The 20000-nt window shown below is 49.4% G+C and overlaps 1 protein-coding gene across 1 annotated transcript in view; it reads left to right on the top strand.

Annotated features, from left to right (window-relative positions):
- LOC120054354 (microtubule-associated serine/threonine-protein kinase 2-like) overlaps nucleotides 1-20000 on the top strand; it is a 43289-nt gene that overhangs the window by 18807 nt on the left and 4482 nt on the right. Inside the window, exons 5-18 of the mRNA XM_039001763.1 lie at nucleotides 3865-3940; nucleotides 4138-4347; nucleotides 7981-8082; nucleotides 9994-10295; nucleotides 10511-10719; nucleotides 11726-11864; nucleotides 12498-12630; nucleotides 13978-14143; nucleotides 14291-14392; nucleotides 15749-15871; nucleotides 16021-16130; nucleotides 16247-16401; nucleotides 16546-16868; nucleotides 17055-17258. Coding sequence (XP_038857691.1) covers nucleotides 3865-3940; nucleotides 4138-4347; nucleotides 7981-8082; nucleotides 9994-10295; nucleotides 10511-10719; nucleotides 11726-11864; nucleotides 12498-12630; nucleotides 13978-14143; nucleotides 14291-14392; nucleotides 15749-15871; nucleotides 16021-16130; nucleotides 16247-16401; nucleotides 16546-16868; nucleotides 17055-17258 — 2354 coding nt within the window. The remainder of the gene's footprint in view (nucleotides 1-3864; nucleotides 3941-4137; nucleotides 4348-7980; nucleotides 8083-9993; nucleotides 10296-10510; nucleotides 10720-11725; nucleotides 11865-12497; nucleotides 12631-13977; nucleotides 14144-14290; nucleotides 14393-15748; nucleotides 15872-16020; nucleotides 16131-16246; nucleotides 16402-16545; nucleotides 16869-17054; nucleotides 17259-20000) is intronic.

Here is a 20000-nt window from a genome sequence, read left to right as displayed (position 1 = left end):
GCCCTACCATGTGTGTGCGCAGCCCTACCATGTGTGTGCGCAGCCCTACCATGTGTGTGCGCAGCCCTACCATGTGTGTGCGCAGCCCTACCATGTGTGTGCGCAGCCCTACCATGTGTGTGCCTCCATGTATCTATGTCCATGATGTCTGTGTTTCTGACCTAAGAGCTCAGTGACACCAAATCCCTGCTGTACTGGAAGTGTGGGACTGGCAGCTCCCATCTGTAATGTACTGTACTGCAGCTCAGGGACATATATGACTTCTGGTTCCCCAGTGCAGGGGTTCCCAACCTTTTCCCCCATTTTCACATTTAAAATGACATATTAAATAACCAGCAGTAGAATTATTATCATTTAAGGGACCTTAGAAGATGTTGTTGTTTTGAAGGTAATTTCCTGCCATTCTACCTAGTTTTAGGTAGGCTATTTAATCATAATAATGGAGAAAGAAAATACATTTTAGACCCGATTTCCCCAAATGTTATTCCGCTGCCAAATGGTTTATTATTATCATTTATATGAACTATCAATTTAATTATACATATTCTCTTTTACAGAAAGTGAATAGATCAATTGATAGCGACAGAGTCACACATTGTAAAAGAGTACTTCCCAAGCAAAGTGTAATTTCTTTGACTCCTGGACTTTAGAAGGTCCTAGCTCAGCTTCCCATGTACATGAGAAGGTCCTAGCTCAGCTTCCCATGTACATGAGAAGGTCCTAGCTCAGCTTCCCATGTACATGAGAAGGTCCTAGCTCAGCTTCCCATGTGCATTAGAAGGTCCTAGCTCAGCTTCCCATGTGCATTAGAAGGTCCTAGCTCAGCTTCCCATGTACATGAGAAAGTCCTAGCTCAGCTTCCCATGTACATGAGAAAGTCCTAGCTCGGCTTCCCATGTGCATTAGAAGGTCCTAGCTCGGCTTCCCATGTGCATTAGAAGGTCCTAGCTCGGCTTCCCATGTGCATTAGAAGGTCCTAGCTCGGCTTCCCATGTGCATTAGAAGGTCCTAGCTCGGCTTCCCATGTGCATTAGAAGGCCCTAGCTCGGCTTCCCATGTGCATTAGAAGGTCCTAGCTTAGCTTCCCATGTGCATTAGAAGGTCCTAGCTCAGCTTCCCATGTGCATTAGAAGGTCCTAGCTCAGCTTCCCATGTGCATTAGAAGGTCCTAGCTCAGCTTCCCATGTGCATCAGAGTCACGTCTTAATCTGGTGTTTTACAGCTTGTTTCTAGCCTAAAGCATCACGCATGTATGCCTAGTTTTAGATCTGTAGAAACAATCGCAAATATAACATCAACGTCCCCCGCCACGAAACGTTGGTGCCTCCTGCCCTAGTGTATACTGGAGAATACAGACCCCTACTCCCATGCAGTATGCTAGTCTCTCCGGACTCGTGTAGAATACAGACCCCTACTCCCATGCAGTATGCTAGTCTCTCCGGACTCGTGTAGAATACAGACCCCTACTCCCATGCAGTATGCTAGTCTCTCTGGACCGGTGTAGAATACAGACCCCTACTCCCATGCAGTATGCTAGTCTCTCTGGACCGGTGTAGAATACAGACCCCTACTCCCATGCAGTATGCTAGTCTCTCTGGACCGGTGTAGAATACAGACCCCTACTCCCATGCAGTATGCTAGTCTCTCTGGACCGGTGTAGAATACAGACCCCTACTCCCATGCAGTATGCTAGTCTCTCTGGACCGGTGTAGAATACAGACCCCTACTCCCATGCAGTATGCTAGTCTCTCTGGACCGGTGTAGAATACAGACCCCTACTCCCATGCAGTATGCTAGTCTCTCTGGACCGGTGTAGAATACAGACCCCTACTCCCATGCAGTATGCTAGTCTCTCTGGACCGGTGTAGAATACAGACCCCTACTCCCATGCAGTATGCTAGTCTCTCTGGACCGGTGTAGAATACAGACCGCTACTCCCATGCAGTATGCTAGTCTCTCTGGACCGGTGTAGAATACAGACCCCTACTCCCATGCAGTATGCTAGTCTCTCTGGACCGGTGTAGAATACAGACCCCTACTCCCATGCAGTATGCTAGTCTCTCTGGACCGGTGTAGAATACAGACCCCTACTCCCATGCAGTATGCTAGTCTCTCTGGACCGGTGTAGAATACAGACCCCTACTCCCATGCAGTATGCTAGTCTCTCTGGACCGGTGTAGAATACAGACCCCTACTCCCATGCAGTATGCTAGTCTCTCTGGACCGGTGTAGAATACAGACCCCTACTCCCATGCAGTATGCTAGTCTCTCTGGACCGGTGTAGAATACAGACCCCTACTCCCATGCAGTATGCTAGTCTCTCTGGACCGGTGTAGAATACAGACCCCTACTCCCATGCAGTATGCTAGTCTCTCTGGACCGGTGTAGAATACAGACCCCTACTCCCATGCAGTATGCTAGTCTCTCTGGACCGGTGTAGAATACAGACCCCTACTCCCATGCAGTATGCTAGTCTCTCTGGACCGGTGTAGAATACAGACCCCTACTCCCATGCAGTATGCTAGTCTCTCTGGACTGGTGTAGAATACAGACCCCTACTCCCATGCAGTATGCTAGTCTCTCTGGACCGGTGTAGAATACAGACCCCTACTCCCATGCAGTATGCTAGTCTCTCTGGACCGGTGTAGAATACAGACCCCTACTCCCATGCAGTATGCTAGTCTCTCTGGACCGGTGTAGAATACAGACCCCTACTCCCATGCAGTATGCTAGTCTCTCTGGACCGGTGTAGAATACAGACCCCTACTCCCATGCAGTATGCTAGTCTCTCTGGACCGGTGTAGAATACAGACCCCTACTCCCATGCAGTATGCTAGTCTCTCTGGACCGGTGTAGAATACAGACCCCTACTCCCATGCAGTATGCTAGTCTCTCTGGACCGGTGTAGAATACAGACCCCTACTCCCATGCAGTATGCTAGTCTCTCTGGACCGGTGTAGAATACAGACCCCTACTCCCATGCAGTATGCTAGTCTCTCTGGACCGGTGTAGAATACAGACCCCTACTCCCATGCAGTATGCTAGTCTCTCTGGACCGGTGTAGAATACAGACCCCTACTCCCATGCAGTATGCTAGTCTCTCTGGACCGGTGTAGAATACAGACCCCTACTCCCATGCAGTATGCTAGTCTCTCTGGACTGGTGTAGAATACAGACCCCTACTCCCATGCAGTATGCTAGTCTCTCTGGACCGGTGTAGAATACAGACCGCTACTCCCATGCAGTATGCTAGTCTCTCTGGACCGGTGTAGAATACAGACCCCTACTCCCATGCAGTATGCTAGTCTCTCTGGACCGGTGTAGAATACAGACCCCTACTCCCATGCAGTATGCTAGTCTCTCTGGACCAGTGTAGAATACAGACCCCTACTCCCATGCAGTATGCTAGTCTCTCTGGACTGGTGTAGAATACAGACCCCTACTCCCATGCAGTATGCTAGTCTCTCTGGACCGGTGTAGAATACAGACCCCTACTCCCATGCAGTATGCTAGTCTCTCTGGACCGGTGTAGAATACAGACCCCTACTCCCATGCAGTATGCTAGTCTCTCTGGACCGGTGTAGAATACAGACCCCTACTCCCATGCAGTATGCTAGTCTCTCTGGACTGGTGTAGACCACTGAGCTACAGTCTTTTAATATATCAAAATAATAATATATTCCATTTAGCAGATGCTTTTATCCAAAGCGACACAAAGTCATGCTTTAGATAAAGTCATCCATTTTAGATATGTGTGGTCCCGGTAATCAAACCCACTACCATGGCGCTACGAGCACCATGCTCTACCAACTGAGCTACAGAGGACTGACCTCCACTCATCTCTGTGTGTCTGTGTGCTTTCAGCCCTGGTCGCTCACCCATCTCTTTTGACCATGAGGTCGTCATGATGAACCATGTCTACAAGGAGCGCTTTCCCAAGGTACCGACCAACCAGGACAAACTCTTTATTCATTTGTTTATTATGACTTATTTGACATCAATACATTCAGGAATGAAATACCTGTAATTAAAATATTAACCATTTTATGACAGTCCTTCAAATGGCTTTTCCATTGTAATATAGCTGTGTGGTAGGGGCTGTATGTGTGACTCATTTCTACCCCCCTCCTCCTCCAGGCCACGGCTCAAATGGAGGACCGTCTGGCTGACTTCCTGTCGTCCTCGGCCCCTGACAAGGTGATGCCCCTGGCCGACGGGGTCCTCAGCTTCATCCATCACCAGGTCATAGAGCTGTCCAGAGACTGCCTGGTTAAAAGCCGAGAGGGCTGCATCACGTCACGCTACTTTTACGAACTGCAGGAGAACCTGGAGAAACTACTGCAAGATGTAAGTAGACTGTGTTGTTTTCATTTGGGGGATTCTAGCGGTATTTTCTGAGTTTCACTAACATCCATTAGAATAATCTATTAAGTGAAGATATCGTCCAACTCGTGTTAATTTAGATACCGGAGACAGAAATCATGTGAGTCCTGTTTGTTCACCCGTCACATATAGTTTCAATAAGGTGCTCACTCATCATCATTAAGTCTGTCAGGAGGCCACTTTGACCCGTTTAGTCCATCAGAAACACATAAACACCCTCCCTCCCTCTCTCTATCCCTCCCTCGCTCCATCCCTCCCTCTCTCTCTTTCTGTTTATATGAGGCACAGCCCCCCCACACCTGCCTCCGATATGTTAGTCACAAGATGGGTTGGTGATGTCTGTGTTAGGGTTTCAGGGACATTCCATGGTGTGTGATGTCAGTGATACCTTCATTAGCTCGGGGGGCTGTGACAGTATTGCTCGCAGTGGCCTCGTACCGCCCCCCCCCCCCCCCCCCCCCCCAGTCGAAGCTGGGGTGTGTGTCTCCCTTTCCTCTCCCTGATTCTAATTTCACACCCCAGCAGCCAGCGAGGGTGACGGATGACTCTCCCAGACACCCAGGAGGAGGGGTGCACTGAGAGCGAGACGGGGGGACGAAGGGAAGGATGAAGCCATAGAAGGAGGGGTCTGCAGGGAGTTTTCCGGTCTTGGATTGGCTGTTTAAACCATCCCACGTTAGGGCTTGATGCCTGTTGAAATGTGGTTAGTGTGTGAGAGCGCAGCAGACAGAGTATTAACCCCACGACAACCACACTCTGGCCATATCTGGAGAACGGAACAGAGAGAACGTTGTAGCAGAACAAGAGAGAACGTTGTAGCAGAACAAGAGAGAACAGAGAGAACGTAGCAGAACAAGAGAGAACAGAGAGAACGTAGCAGAACAAGAGAGAACAGAGAGAACGTTGCAGAACAAGAGAGAACAGAGAGAAGGAGTGCGATGACATCACCTCCAGGGCACTAATTGGGCGACAGGGTTGGGGCGCAGAGCGGAGCGCGGCAGGTGGCGGCGATATAAACGTGCCGTGGAGAAGATGAGGCGTTGAACAGGTACCCGGAGAGGAGGGATCTGGAAAGACAACATCCCGTTTGTTTTCCTGTTGTTTCATTCTCTGGACAATGTCTGGCGTGTCATGGCAGAGGAGGCTAGAGGAAGAGGAGGTGCTGCAACATGAGGAGGAGCAGAGGCGCTGGAGGAGAGAGTGGAGTACACTCACATGGGATCACAACGCTTTTCCAGTTGAGTCTCGGGTCTTGTCTGCTTGCAGTTGGGGGGGTGATGTTTGGATTGAGGTCAGGGTGCTGGTCTCTGCTGGATCATCGTGGTTTGTTACAGGTATATCTGTGAGGGACAGGTATGGGATTGTGAGAGTTTGTTCATTAAGTAACCAACGGTAATGTATATGTTCACTTTTTTGGCTTGAAAAGGAGCACAGACCTGTTGAAGTATTGTGTCTGGTACACAACTCACTACGATGATTCAGTGTATGATATTTGACACCGTACATTAACGCTCTCTCTCTTGCAGTCAGTGAGTTTGTGTTGTCAGCCAGTGGTGGTCATCAGTGCTCTTCTTCATTGTCTTTTCCCTCTCTGTCTGTCTCTGTCCTGTCAGAGCTCCAGGCCACTACTGTAACCCTCCTCTAGCCAGGCCATCCAATCCACCCCACATAGGGACACCATTAAAAACCTCACAGGAGACCACCTCATCCACCTTAACGTCCACCTCTACCCCAGGCCTCAGTGACCTGTCACCATAGCAACCCCCACCTCTGGCCCCGTGGAGGACCCCAGGGTAACCTCAGCTCAGCACTGTCCATCGGTCACAGTGTGTCATAGGTAGTCCTGTGGCTGGCTGGCCATCGCTCACAGTTACAGCGTCTTACAGGCAGTTTAGAAGACAATCAAATACAGAGACACTGTTCTCTCACACACACACAAACACACACACACAAACTATCTCACACACATAGACTGTCTCTCACACACACAAAAACACACACACAAATGTAGACTGTCTCTCACACGCACGTAGACTGTTTCTCACACACACACAAACACACACACACACTATCTCACACACACGTATACTGTCTCTCACACACGTAGACTGTCTCTCACACACACGTATACTGTCTCTCCCACACACAGACTCTCTCACACGCACCGACTGTCTCTCACACACACACAAACACACAAACTATCTCACACACACGTAGACTGTCTCTCACACACACGTAGACTGTCTCTCACACACACGTAGACTGTCTCTCACACACACGTAGACTGTCTCTCACACACACGTAGACGGTCTCTCACACACACGTAGACTGTCTCTCACACACACGTAGACGGTCTCTCACACACACGTAGACGGTCTCTCACACACACGTAGACGGTCTCTCACACACACGTAGACTGTCTCTCACACACACGTAGACTGTCTCTCACACACACGTAGACTGTCTCTCACACACACGTAGACTGTCTCTCACACACACGTAGACTGTCTCTCACACACACGTAGACTGTCTCTCACACACGTAGACTGTCTCTCACACACGTAGACTGTCTCTCACACACACGTATACTGTCTCTCACACACACGTATACTGTTTCTCACACACACATATGCTGTCACACACACACACACACAGTGTGGTTAATTAGCGGCTGTGAGCATGAATGACAGTCCCACTGCTGCCCCATTAGGTAGGAGATCACCCTCTCCCTCCATTCCTCCCTCCATTCCTCCCTCCACCTCCAGCACTTTGCAGCTTTCATTACCTTCATCAATTATTCAGGGGTTGATTTGAGCCCCTGGGGCCTCTGCTGCCTGTCTGGTCTGCCTGTCTAGCTACCTGCCTAAAAAAAAGTGACCCCAAAAAGTAATTGGGGGAACCCCGATTGGTAATTGGACCATGATTAGGCCTACTACAAGTTTAGATAGCTGGTCGCTAGACTAACTTTACCAGTCTAAAACATGTTAGCTGACGTGGCTAATTGACTGACTGTCCGTGACTGACATAACAAGAGAGAAACTGTTGATGCATAACCACATGTAGAAATTGCACCTTGTGTATTCTACTATTCTACTGTACCGCTCAACAGTAAGTTGAGACCCTGACTGAGGGGTGGGGGCCGCCAGTTGCCCATGCCTGGTGTAAACTATCTAATCAAACTTTATTTGTCACATGCGCCGAATACAACAAGTGTAGACCTTACTGTGAAATGCACTGTTGGTTAAATCCTTAACCAATAGTGCAGTTCAAGAAAGAGTTAAGAAAATATTGACTAAATAAACTAAAGTAAAAAATAATAAAAAGTAACACAATACGAATAACAATAACGAGGCTATATACAGGGGGTACCGGTACCGAGTCAATGTGTGGGGGTACAGGTTAGTCGAGGTCATTTTTACATGGAGGTAGGGGTGAAGTGACTTTGCATAGATAATAAACAGCGAGTAGCAGCAGTGTACAAAACAAGTGATAGTGTGTAGACTAATAACTATCTTCTAGCCCCTTCAGGTTGTACTGATGGTTGATACCACCGGTGTGCTCTTCTTACTCTGCTGTCCTCTCTGGGTTGATGTCTAGGCTCACGAGCGCTCGGAGAGTGTGGAGGTTACCTTCGTCACCCAGCTGGTTAGGAAGCTGATGATCGTCATCGCTCGCCCTGCACGCCTGTTAGAATGTCTGGTAAGAGGAACATGAGGGGGGAGACGGGGAATATTCGGAGATGTTTCCCAACAATGTTTCCTTCAAATGAATGAAAATCCTAAGTGCTGAGGAAGATAAATTATGAGTGTCTATCAGGGTTTACCGCTGTGAATAATGACTCGTTTTCAAATCCTTTTCTTAATTTTTTCATAAATTGCTTCCGGTTTGCAAGCCAGTCATTTTCCTCCCATAGTTAATACGCCACCTAGTCACTCAGCAAGGGAAATTAAAAAGATGTACTCCTAATTGTGTGGTAACTCAAGCATGCCACTGTATTTACTGTCCTCTGTCCTCAGAGACAGATGCAGCTCACATGAAACAGCCTACAACACATGTTTATGTATCACCCATAAGGGCTTCCATCCATCCAGCCTCCCAGCTCCTTCTCTCCAACAGCCCCAGCACGCTGCTGCTCTCTGCCCAGCCGGGGCGAGGGGAGTGGGGGTAGAGACGGTGCTTCATCATCCCCCCTCCTCCTTCATGGCTAAGCAGCTGGAACCTTACCTCCACCTCATCCCTCTCTCTGGAGATGGGAGGGAGGGAATGAGAGAGAGAGAGAGAGAGGGAGGAAGGGAATGAGAGGGAGGAAGGGAATGAGAGGGAGGAAGGGAATGAGAGGGAGGAAGGGAATGAGAGGGAGGGAGGGAGGGAGGGAGGGAGGGAGGGAGGGAGGATAGGGAGGCTGCCCCAGTGCTCACGTCTGTGTTTTTGACTAATCACATGCAGCCGATGATATGACAACACACAAGATGGGTTTTTACAAATGGATGCACACACAGCTTGAAGAGAGATGGTGGGGTGGAAGGAGGGTAGACTGGGGTGGAGGGGGGTAGACTGGGGTGGAGGGGGTAGACTGGGGTGGTGGAGGGTAGACTGGGGTGGTGGAGGGTAGACTGGGGTGGTGGAGGGTAAACTGGGGTGGTGGAGGGTAGACTGGTGGAGTGGGGTAGACTGGGGTGGAGTGGGGTAGACTGGGTGGGGGGGGTAGACGGGGGTAGACTGGGTGGGGGGGTAGACTGGGGTGGAGTGGGGTAGACTGGGTGGGGGGGGGGTAGACGGAGGTAGACTGGGTGGGGGGGTAGACGGGGGTAGACTGGGGTGGTGGAGGGTAGACTGGGGTGGTGGGGTGTAGACTGGGGTGGTGGAGGGTAGACTGGGGTGGTGGAGGGTAGACTGGGGTGGTGGGGTGTAGGCTGGGGTGGTGGAGGGGGTAGACTGGGGTGGAGGGGGGTAGACTGGGGTGGTGGGGGATAAGCTGGGGTGGAGGGGGGTAGACTAGGGTGGAGGGGAGCTGTACAGTAGACTAGGGTGGAGGGGAGCTGTACAGTAGACTAGGGTGGAGGGGAGCTGTACAGTAGACTAGGGTGGAGGGGGGCAGACTGGGGTGAAGGGGGGTAGACTGGGGTGAAGGGGGGTAGACTGGGGTGGAGGGGGTAGACTGGGGTGGAGGAGGGTAAGCTGGGGTGGAGTGGGGTAAACTGGGGTGGTGGGGGTAAACTGGGGTGGATGGGGGTAAACTGGGGTGGAGGGGGGTAGACGGGTGGAGGGGGGTAAACTGGGGTGGAGGAGGGTAGACTGTAGTGGAGGGGGTAGACTGAGAGAGCCTCTGTCTTTGTCAGAGGACAAGGAAACAAACGATTGTTCACCTACAGTACAGTGCTGCTATCCGATGTTGTTCAGTACAGTGCAGTGTCCAATGTTGTGTATTATTTTGTAATCCATAACCTCTTTTTGACATGTTCAGGTTCCCCCTCAGGTTGAGCCACTACAAACACACACACATTCCAACCTCTATTGCATTGGCTGATTTTAACACACTCTTCTCTACCTCCCCCCTTCCTTTTCTCTTCCTCACCCACATTCTACCCCCCACCCCCCTTCACTCTGCAGGAGTTTGACCCAGAGGAGTTCTACCATCTTTTGGAAGCAGCAGAGGGCCATGCCAAGGAGGGCCAGGGCATCAAGTCAGACATTCCCCGTTACATCATCAGCCAACTGGGTCTCACCAGAGATCCTCTGAAGGAGATGGCGCAGCTGAGCAGCTACGACAGTGGGAACCCAGACACACCAGAGACAGACGACGCTGTGGATAGTCGAGGGCCCACCGTGCCTGTAGTAGCTCCCCCTAAAACCAAAGCCCCACGGGAGGAGGACTTTGAGAACATCAAGCTCATCAGCAACGGGGCCTATGGGTAAGACATAGCGAGAGAGACAGAGCGACAGACAGAGAGACAGACTTGTACCTAAATAAGACCTTAGATTGACTCCACGGGATCGGTGTGGGTGCCCCCCCCTTCTCTCTCTCTCTCTCTCTCTCTCTCTCTCTCTCTCTCTCTCTCTCTCTCTCACTCACTCGCTCTCTCTCTCCCCCCTGGCCCTCCCCTTCTATCTCTCTCTCTCTCTGCAGTGCTGTGTTTCTGGTGCGCCACAAGGAGACCCGTCAACGTTTTGCCATGAAGAAGATCAACAAGCAGAATCTCATCCTGAGGAACCAGATCCAGCAGGCCTTCGTAGAGAGAGACATCCTCACCTTTGCTGAGAACCCCTTCGTGGTCTCAATGTTCTGCTCCTTCGAGACACGCAGACACCTCTGTATGGTCATGGAGTATGTGGAGGGTAAGGGCTGATCATACACACATACACGAACAACAGACACCTCTGTATGGTCATGGAGTATGTGGAGGGTAAGGGCTGATCATACACACATACACGAACAACAGACACCTCTGTATGGTCATGGAGTATGTGGAGGTTAAGGGCTGATCATACATGAATGGGGGTGTATACTGACTGTCTCTACCCTGACTAGGAAGTGAATGGGGGTGTATACTGACTGTCTCTACCCTGACTAGGAAGTGAATGGGGGTGTATACTGACTGTCTCTACCCTGACTAGGAAGTGAATGGGGGTGTATACTGACTGTCTCTACCCTGACTAGGAAGTGAATGGGGGTGTATACTGGCTGTCTCTAACCTCTCTAACCTGACTAGGAATGTGAATGGGGGTGTATCCTGACTGTCTAACCTGACTAGGAGGGTACCTAAGTGAATGGGGGTGTATCCTGACTGTCTACCCTGACTAGGAAGTGAATGGGGGTGTATCCTGACTGTCTACCCTGACTAGGATGTGAATGGGGGTGTATCCTGACTGTCTCTACCCTGACTAAGATGTGAATGGGGGTGTATCCTGACTGTCTCTACCCTGACTAGGAAGTGAATGGGGGTGTATACTGACTGTCTCTACCCTGACTAGGAAGTGAATGGGGGTGTATCCTGACTGTCTACCCTGACTAAGATGTGAATGGGGGTGTATCCTGACTGTCTCTACCCTGACTAGGAAGTGAATGGGGGTGTATCCTGACTAAGATGTGAATGGGGGTGTATCCTGACTGTCTCTACCCTGACTAGGAAGTGAATGGGGGTGTATCCTGACTGTCTCTACCCTGACTAGGAAGTGAATGGGGGTGTATCCTGACTGTCTCTACCCTGATTAGGATGTGAATGGGGGTGTATACTGACTGTCTCTACCCTGACTAGTATGTGAATGGGGGTGTATCCTGACTGTCTCTACCCTGACTAGGAAGTGAATGAGGGTGTATCCTGACTGTCTCTACCCTGATTAGGTGGTGACTGTGCCACCCTGCTGAAGAACATCGGAGCTCTGCCCGTGGACATGGCACGCATGTACTTCGCTGAGACCGTACTGGCACTGGAGTACCTCCACAACTACGGCATCGTACACAGAGACCTGAAACCTGACAAGTAAGACACACACACTGTCCTCTAGTCTAGAAGCTTTAACTGTGGCCTCCCGAGTGGCGCAGCGATCTGAGATACTGCATCGCTGTGCTTGAGGCGTCACTACAGACCCGGGTTTCATCCTGGGCTGTGTCACAGCCGGCCGCGACCGGGAGACCCATGAGGCGACGCACAATTGACTGGAAGGTTTGGCCGGCCGGGATGTCCTTGCTCCGTCACACTCTAGCGACTCCTGTGGCGGGCCGGGCGCACGCACGCTGACACGGTTGCCAGTTGTACAGTGTTTCCGCCGACACATTGGTGCGGCTGGCTTTCAGGTTAAGCGAGCAGTGTGTCAAGAAGCAGTGAGGCTTGGCAGGGTCGTGTTTCAGAGGACATATGGCTCTCGACCTTCGCCTCTCCCGAGTCCGTACGGGTGTTGCAGCGATGGGACAACACTGTAACTACCAATTGGATATCACGAAATTGGGGAGAAAAAGGGAGAAAAAATAAAAACATTTATTAAGAAAGCTTTACCTGTTATACGACTTTTCATTTATCATTAATACTTCTCATGGGCTTTAATGATTCACGACCTATACGCTTTATTCACTATCTCATGATGCTAACATCATATCTCTCTCCCCCTTCCTGCAGTCTTCTGATCACGTCGATGGGCCACATCAAGCTGACGGACTTTGGGCTGTCTAAGATCGGTCTGATGAGCCTCACCACCAACCTGTATGAAGGACACATAGAGAAAGATACCAGGGAGTTCCTGGATAAACAGGTACAGAGAGAGAGAGACACATCTGGCCAGGGGCAGACTAGGAACAAAAAATGTCCTAGAGGCCCCCACACTAGGCCATTTTATTTCCTAGAGGCCCCCACACTGGGCCATTTTATTTCCTAGAGGCCCCCACACTGGGCCATTTTATTTCCTAGAGGCCCCCACACTGGGCCATTTTATTTCCTAGAGGCCCCCACACTGGGCCATTTTATTTCCTAGAGGCCCCCACACTGGGCCATTTTATTTCCTAGAGGCCCCCACACTGGGCCATTTTATTTCCTAGAGGCCCCCACACTGGGCCATTTTATTTCCTAGAGGCCCCCACACTAGGCCATTTTATTTCCTAGAGGCCCCCACACTGGGCCATTTTATTTCCTAGAGGCCCCCACACTAGGCCATTTTATTTCCTTGAGGCCCCCACACTGGGCCATTTTATTTCCTTGAGGCCCCCACACTGGGCCATTTTATTTCCTTGAGGCCCCCACACTGGGCCATTTTATTTCCTAGAGGCCCCCACACTAGGCCATTTTATTTCCTAGAGGCCCCCACACTGGGCCATTTTATTTCCTAGAGGCCCCCACACTAGGCCATTTTATTTCCTTGAGGCCCCCACACTGGGCCATTTTATTTCCTTGAGGCCCCCACACTGGGCCATTTTATTTCCTTGAGGCCCCCACACTGGGCCATTTTATTTCCTAGAGGCCCCCACACTAGGCCATTTTATTTCCTTGAGGCCCCCACACTAGGCCATTTTATTTCCTTGAGGCCCCCACACTGGGCCATTTTATTTCCTTGAGGCCCCCACACTGGGCCATTTTATTTCCTTGAGGCCCCCACACTGGGCCATTTTATTTCCTTGAGGCCCCCACACTGGGCCATTTTATTTCCTAGAGGCCCCCACACTGGGCCATTTTATTTCCTAGAGGCCCCCACACTGGGCCATTTTATTTCCTAGAGGCCCCCACACTGGGCCATTTTTTTTCCTAGAGGCCCCCACACTGAGCCATTTTTTTTCTTTGAGGACCGCATTATTTGACAGATAACAGATTTTTTTTTTTTATTAACAAATTACACAGGCCCACTAGGCTCAAAATGGACCAGCCCATCTAGCATTTGCCCGAAATGCCAGCTGACCAGTCCGCCCCTGCCTCTGGCGCCCAACACATAACACCCAAACTCTGTCACTGATCACTCTTCCCTTATCTATAACAGTGTCTATGACAGAAGTGTATGTCAACAGATATGAGACAAAAGGACTAAGGGAATGCAACGTTGTACTGTAGGAGACAGATGCCGTGTATTTCTCCCTGCCTATACTTGACCCTTCCCCTCTGTGTGTATGACCAGGTGTGTGGTACACCAGAGTACATCGCCCCAGAGGTGATCCTCAGACAGGGCTATGGGAGGCCAGTAGACTGGTGGGCCATGGGGGTCATCCTCTACGAGTTCCTGGTGGGCTGTGCCCCTTTCTTTGGAGACACACCTGAGGAGCTCTTTGGACAGGTCATCAGTGGTGAGTATCACAGAGAGCAGCAGCACACAGGAGTCTGCATTTTTAACAGACAAAAAAAAGGGAAGGGAAAAGTATTGCTTTGTTTTGAAAACGTTTGTGTAAAAATCCATCTGACCACAATGTCTGCTCTCCGTCCTCTATTTGTAGATGAGATCATATGGCCAGAGGAGGAGGAGGCTCTTCCTAACGATGCCCAGGACCTCATCTCTAAACTCCTCAGACAGAACCCTCTGGAGAGGCTGGGCACAGGTGATGGATTAGAACATGTTATTTGACAAGCGGAACTCATAGAAACAAGTACACTACCCGAAACAAGTACACTACCCGAAACAAGTACACTCCCCGAAACAAGTACACTCCCCTAAACAAGTACACTACCCGAAACAAGTACACTACCCGAAACAAGTACACTACCCGAAACAAGTACACTACCTGCACGTCTCACATTACACAGTGTCAGATTGTCATTTAGTCTTTATCAGTCTGTCTGTGTTGTAGGCAGTGGTCTCCTTGTCATTCCTTCTGTCTCTGTGTTGTAGGCAGTGGGCTCCTTGTCATTCCTTCGGTCTCTGTGTTGTAGGCAGTGGTCTCCTTGTCATTCCTTCAGTCTCTGTGTTGTAGGCAGTGGTCTCCTTGTCATTCCTTCAGTCTCTGTGTTGTAGGCAGTGGTCTCCTTGTCATTCCTTCTGTCTCTGTGTTGTAGGCAGTGGGCTCCTTGTCATTCCTTCGGTCTCTGTGTTGTAGGCAGTGGTCTCCTTGTCATTCCTTCTGTCTCTGTGTTGTAGGCAGTGGTCTCCTTGTCATTCCTTCTGTCTCTGTGTTGTAGGCAGTGGTCTCCTTGTCATTCCTTCAGTCTCTGTGTTGTAGGCAGTGGTCTCCTTGTCATTCCTTCAGTCTCTGTGTTGTAGGCAGTGGTCTCCTTGTCATTCCTTCGGTCTCTGTGTTGTAGGCAGTGGTCTCCTTGTCATTCCTTCAGTCTCTGTGTTGTAGGCAGTGGGCTCCTTGTCATTCCTTCAGTCTCTGTGTTGTAGGCAGTGGGCTCCTTGTCATTCCTTCAGTCTCTGTGTTGTAGGCAGTGGTCTCCTTGTCATTCCTTCAGTCTCTGTGTTGTAGGCAGTGGTCTCCTTGTCATTCCTTCTGTCTCTGTGTTGTAGGCAGTGGGCTCCTTGTCATTCCTTCAGTCTCTGTGTTGTAGGAAGTGGTCTCCTTGTCATTCCTTCAGTCTCTGTGTTGTAGGCAGTGGGCTCCTTGTCATTCCTTCGGTCTCTGTGTTGTAGGCAGTGGTCTCCTTGTCATTCCTTCTGTCTCTGTGTTGTAGGCAGTGGTCTCCTTGTCATTCCTTCTGTCTCTGTGTTGTAGGCAGTGGTCTCCTTGTCATTCCTTCGGTCTCTGTGTTGTAGGCAGTGGTCTCCTTGTCATTCCTTCTGTCTCTGTGTTGTAGGCAGTGGTCTCCTTGTCATTCCTTCGGTCTCTGTGTTGTAGGCAGTGGTCTCCTTGTCATTCCTTCTGTCTCTGTGTTGTAGGCAGTGGTCTCCTTGTCATTCCTTCGGTCTCTGTGTTGTAGGCAGTGGTCTCCTTGTCATTCCTTCTGTCTCTGTGTTGTAGGTAGTGCATTTGAGGTGAAGCAGCATCGGTTCTTCTATAATCTGGACTGGAACACTCTGCTGAGACAGAAGGCAGAGTTCATCCCTCAGCTAGAGTCAGAGGACGACACCAGCTACTTTGACAGTAAGTCTCATCTACTGTACATGATATAAATGTACCTAGAGCAACACCCTGAGCCTTACTTAGAATAATAGAACAGAACTCCCGAAAGTGAGTTAGTGGACAGTCCGGTCCAGTAGTCTTGTGTAATGCTACTCTCTCTCTCTCTCCAGCCCGTTCAGACAGGTACCACCACTTGGACTCTGAAGATGAAGACGACACCAATGATGACGAACACGTAGAGATACGTCAGTTCTCCTCCTGCTCGCCCCGCTTCAGCAAGGTTAACAGCACACACACACACACACACACACACACACACACACACACACACACACACACACACACACACACAGCACCCCATGTACTACATCATTTTCAATCAAACTGTGTGTTTAGGTGTACAGCAGTATGGAGCGTCTATCCCTCCATGAGGAGAAGAGGACCCCCCCGCCCACCAAGCGCAGCCTCAGCGAGGAGGGAGGAGAACGCATTGACAGCCTCAGTAGTCTCAAGTCCAGAGACCGCGCCTGGCTGGTGGGGTCACCTGAGATGTGAGTATGGGGGCTTCTTCTGAGGACTCCAAAGCATCATTTACTGATAGTCTATGCAAATTATTTAAGTCTTCTACTAAATGAGCTGTCTGTCCCTTCCATTACCAACAACAGAAGTGTAACCTCCCTGTGTGCCTCCCTCAGCCTGCGTAAGCGTCTGTCTGTCTCAGAGTCGTCCCACACCGAGAGCGACTCCAGCCCTCCCCTGACGGTGCGAAGACGCTGCTGCTCTGCCATCATCGAGATGCCACGCTTCGCCATCTCCTCAGAGGAGGAAGCAGGGGTGGCCCCCAGCCATAGGAGCTCCAGCCTGCTCAGCCAGACCCCCGGTGGAGTCAGGGGCCCCCGCAGCGAGGACCTGCCCCTCTCCATCCCTGAGCTCCCCGTGGAGAGAGAGCTGAAACTGGACGAGTCCCCCACAACACCAGACTCTACAGCCAGCCAGCTCAGCAAAGCCACACTCACACGTCAGTACAATTTATATACAACTTTATTGTCCATATGTTACAGAAAACAACAGAAACTGGCAAAACATATTCTATATGCATGTACTGTGTGTCTGCTTTGATTCCATTCACATGACAAAATGTCTTACAGTATTGTCCTGGTATTGGTTCCTCTGCCTTTACCTCTGTTTATCTCTCTCTCCATAGCGGGCAGTTCAGGAGATGTGTGGGAGCGTGGTTCAGGGGCAGACAGCTCTCCCTCTACCCCTAAGGCCATCAGTGACCTGGCAGCTAGGAGGGCCCGTCACAGACTGTTGTCTGGAGACGCAGACAAACACGCCCAGTCCAGACCACTCAACAAGGTCATCAAGTCAGCCTCCGCTACCACTCTCTCACTCATGATTCCTGCTGGTACGTTTGAGGTTTTAACAGCCAGGAATGTGTTATTTGTGCGCTTCTGTCTTTGTGTATTGAGATGTGTTGTGTGTCTGTTAATGTCTGTGTCTGTTTGTGTCTGTGTCTGTCTCTCTGTGTCTGTCTGTGTGTGTTTATTAGTGTCTGTCTGTTTGTGTCTCTGTGTCTGTGGCTGTCTGTGTGTGTTTGTTAGTGTCTGTCTGTTTGTGTCTCTGTGTCTGTCTGTGTGTGTTTGTTAGTGTCTGTCTGTCTGTCTTTGCCTGTGTCTCTGTCTGTCTTTGTCTGTGGACTGTATGTCTGTCTGTATGTGTCTGTCTGTCTGTGGACTGTATGTATGTATGTGTCTGTCTGTCTGTGGACTGTATGTCGGAAGTTTACATACACCTTAGCCAAATACATTTAAACTCAGTTTTTCAATTCTAGTAAGAATTACCTGTCTTAGGTCAGTTAGGATCACCACTTTATTTTAAGAATGTGAAATGTCAGAAAAATAGCAGAGAGAATGATTTATTTCAGCTTTTATTTATTTCATCACATTCCAAGTGGGTCAGAAGTTTACATACACTCAATTAGTATTTGGTAGCATTGTCTTTAAAGTGTTTAACTTGGATCAAACGTTTCGGGTAGCCTTCCACAAGCTTCCCACAATAAGTTGGGTGAATTTTGGCGCATTCCTCCTGACAGAGCTGGTGTAACTGAGTCAGGTTTGTAGGCCTCTTTGCTCGCATGCGCTTTTTCAGTTCTGCCCACAAATTTGTGATGGCCACTCCAATACCTTGACTTTGTTTTCCTTAAGCCATTTTGCCACAACTTTGGAAGTATGCTTGGGGTCATTGTCCATTTGGAAGACCCATTTGCCACCAAGCTTTAACTTCCTGACTGATGTCTTGAGATGTTGCTTCAACATATAATTATGAAGTGCACCAGTCCCTCCTGCAGCAAAGCACCCCCACAACATGATGCTGCCACCCCTGTGCTTCATGGTTGGGATGGTGTTCTTTGTCTTGCAAGCCTCCCCCTTTTTCCTCCAAACATAACGATGGTCATTATGGCCAAACAGTTCTATTTTTGTTTCATCAGACCAGAGGACATTTCTCCAAAAAGTACGATCTTTGTTCCCGTGTGCAGTTGCAAACCGTAGTCTGGCTATTTTTTGGCGGTTTTGGATCAGTGGCTTCTTCCTTGCTGAGCGGCCTTTCAGGTTGTGTCGATATAGGACTCGTTTTACTGTGGATATAGATACTTTTGTACCTGATTCCTCCAGCATCTTCACAAGGTCCTTTGCTGTTGTTCTGGGATTGATTTACACTTTTCACACCAAAGTACGTTCATCTCTAGGAGACAGAACGCGTCTCCTTCCTGAGCGTTATTTTATTTTTTTAACCTTTATTTAACTAGGCAAGTCAGTTAAGAACAAATTCTTATTTTACAATGACGGCCTAGGAACAGTGGGTTAACTGCCTTGTTCAGGGGCAGAACGACAGATTTGTACCTTGTCAGCTCGGGGATTCGAACTTGCAACGTTTCGGTTACTAGTCCAACGCTCTAATCACTAGAGTGGTCCCATGGTGTTTATACTTCCGTACTATTGTTTGTACAGATGAACATGGTACCTTCAGGCTTTTGGAAATTGCTCCCAAGGATGAACAAGACTTGTGGAGGTCTACAATTGTTTTTCTGAGGTCTTGGCTGATTTCTTTTGATTTTCCCATGACGTCAAGCAAAGAGGCACTGAGTTTGAAGGTAGGCTTTGAAATACATCCACAGATACACCTCCAATTGACTCAAATGATGTCAATTCGCCTATCAGAAGCTTCTAAAGCTATGATATAATTTTCTGGAATTTTCCAAGCTGTTTAAAGACACAGTCAACTTAGTGTATGTAAACTTCTGCCCCACTGGAATTGTGATACAGTGAATTATAAGTGAAATAATCTGTCTGTAAATAATTGTGGACTGTGTGTATGTGTCTGTCTGTCTGTGGACTGTATGTATTTGTCTGTCTGTCTGTGGACTGTGTGTATGTGTCTGTCTGTCTCTGTCTGTCTGTCTGTCTGTCTGTCTGTCTGTCTGTCTGTCTGTCTGTCTGTGGACTGTATGTATGTGTCTGTCTGTCTGTATGTATGTGTCTGTCTGTCTGTCTGTGGACTGTGTGTATGTGTCTGTCTGTCTGTGGACTGTGTGTATGTGTCTGTCTGTCTGTGGACTGTGTGTATGTGTCTGTCTGTCTGTGGACTGTGTGTATGTGTCTGTCTGTCTGTCTGTGGACTGTGTGTATGTGTCTGTCTGTGGACTGTGTGTATGTGTCTGTCTGTGGACTGTGTGTATGTGTCTGTCTGTGGACTGTATGTATGTGTCTGTCTGTGGACTGTGTGTATGTGTCTGTCTGTGGACTGTGTGTATGTATCTGTCTATGGACTGTGTGTATGTATCTGTTTGTGGACTGTGTGTATGTATCTGTCTGTGGACTGTGTGTATGTATCTGTCTATGGACTGTGTGTATGTATCTGTCTGTGGACTGTGTGTATGTATCTGTCTGTGGACTGTGTGTATGTATCTGTCTGTGGACTGTGTGTATGTATCTGTCTGTGGACTGTGTGTATGTGTCTGTCTGTGGACTGTGTGTATGTATCTGTCTGTGGACTGTGTGTATGTGTCTGTCTGTGGACTGTGTGTATGTGTCTGTCTGTGGACTGTGTGTATGTATCTGTCTGTGGACTGTGTGTATGTATCTGTCTG

This window comes from Salvelinus namaycush, chromosome 10, assembly GCF_016432855.1.
Source record: "Salvelinus namaycush isolate Seneca chromosome 10, SaNama_1.0, whole genome shotgun sequence".
Lineage (NCBI taxonomy): Eukaryota > Metazoa > Chordata > Actinopteri > Salmoniformes > Salmonidae > Salvelinus > Salvelinus namaycush.
Note: the sequence above shows the minus strand (reverse complement) of the source record. Positions and strands in the feature narration are given on the sequence as shown.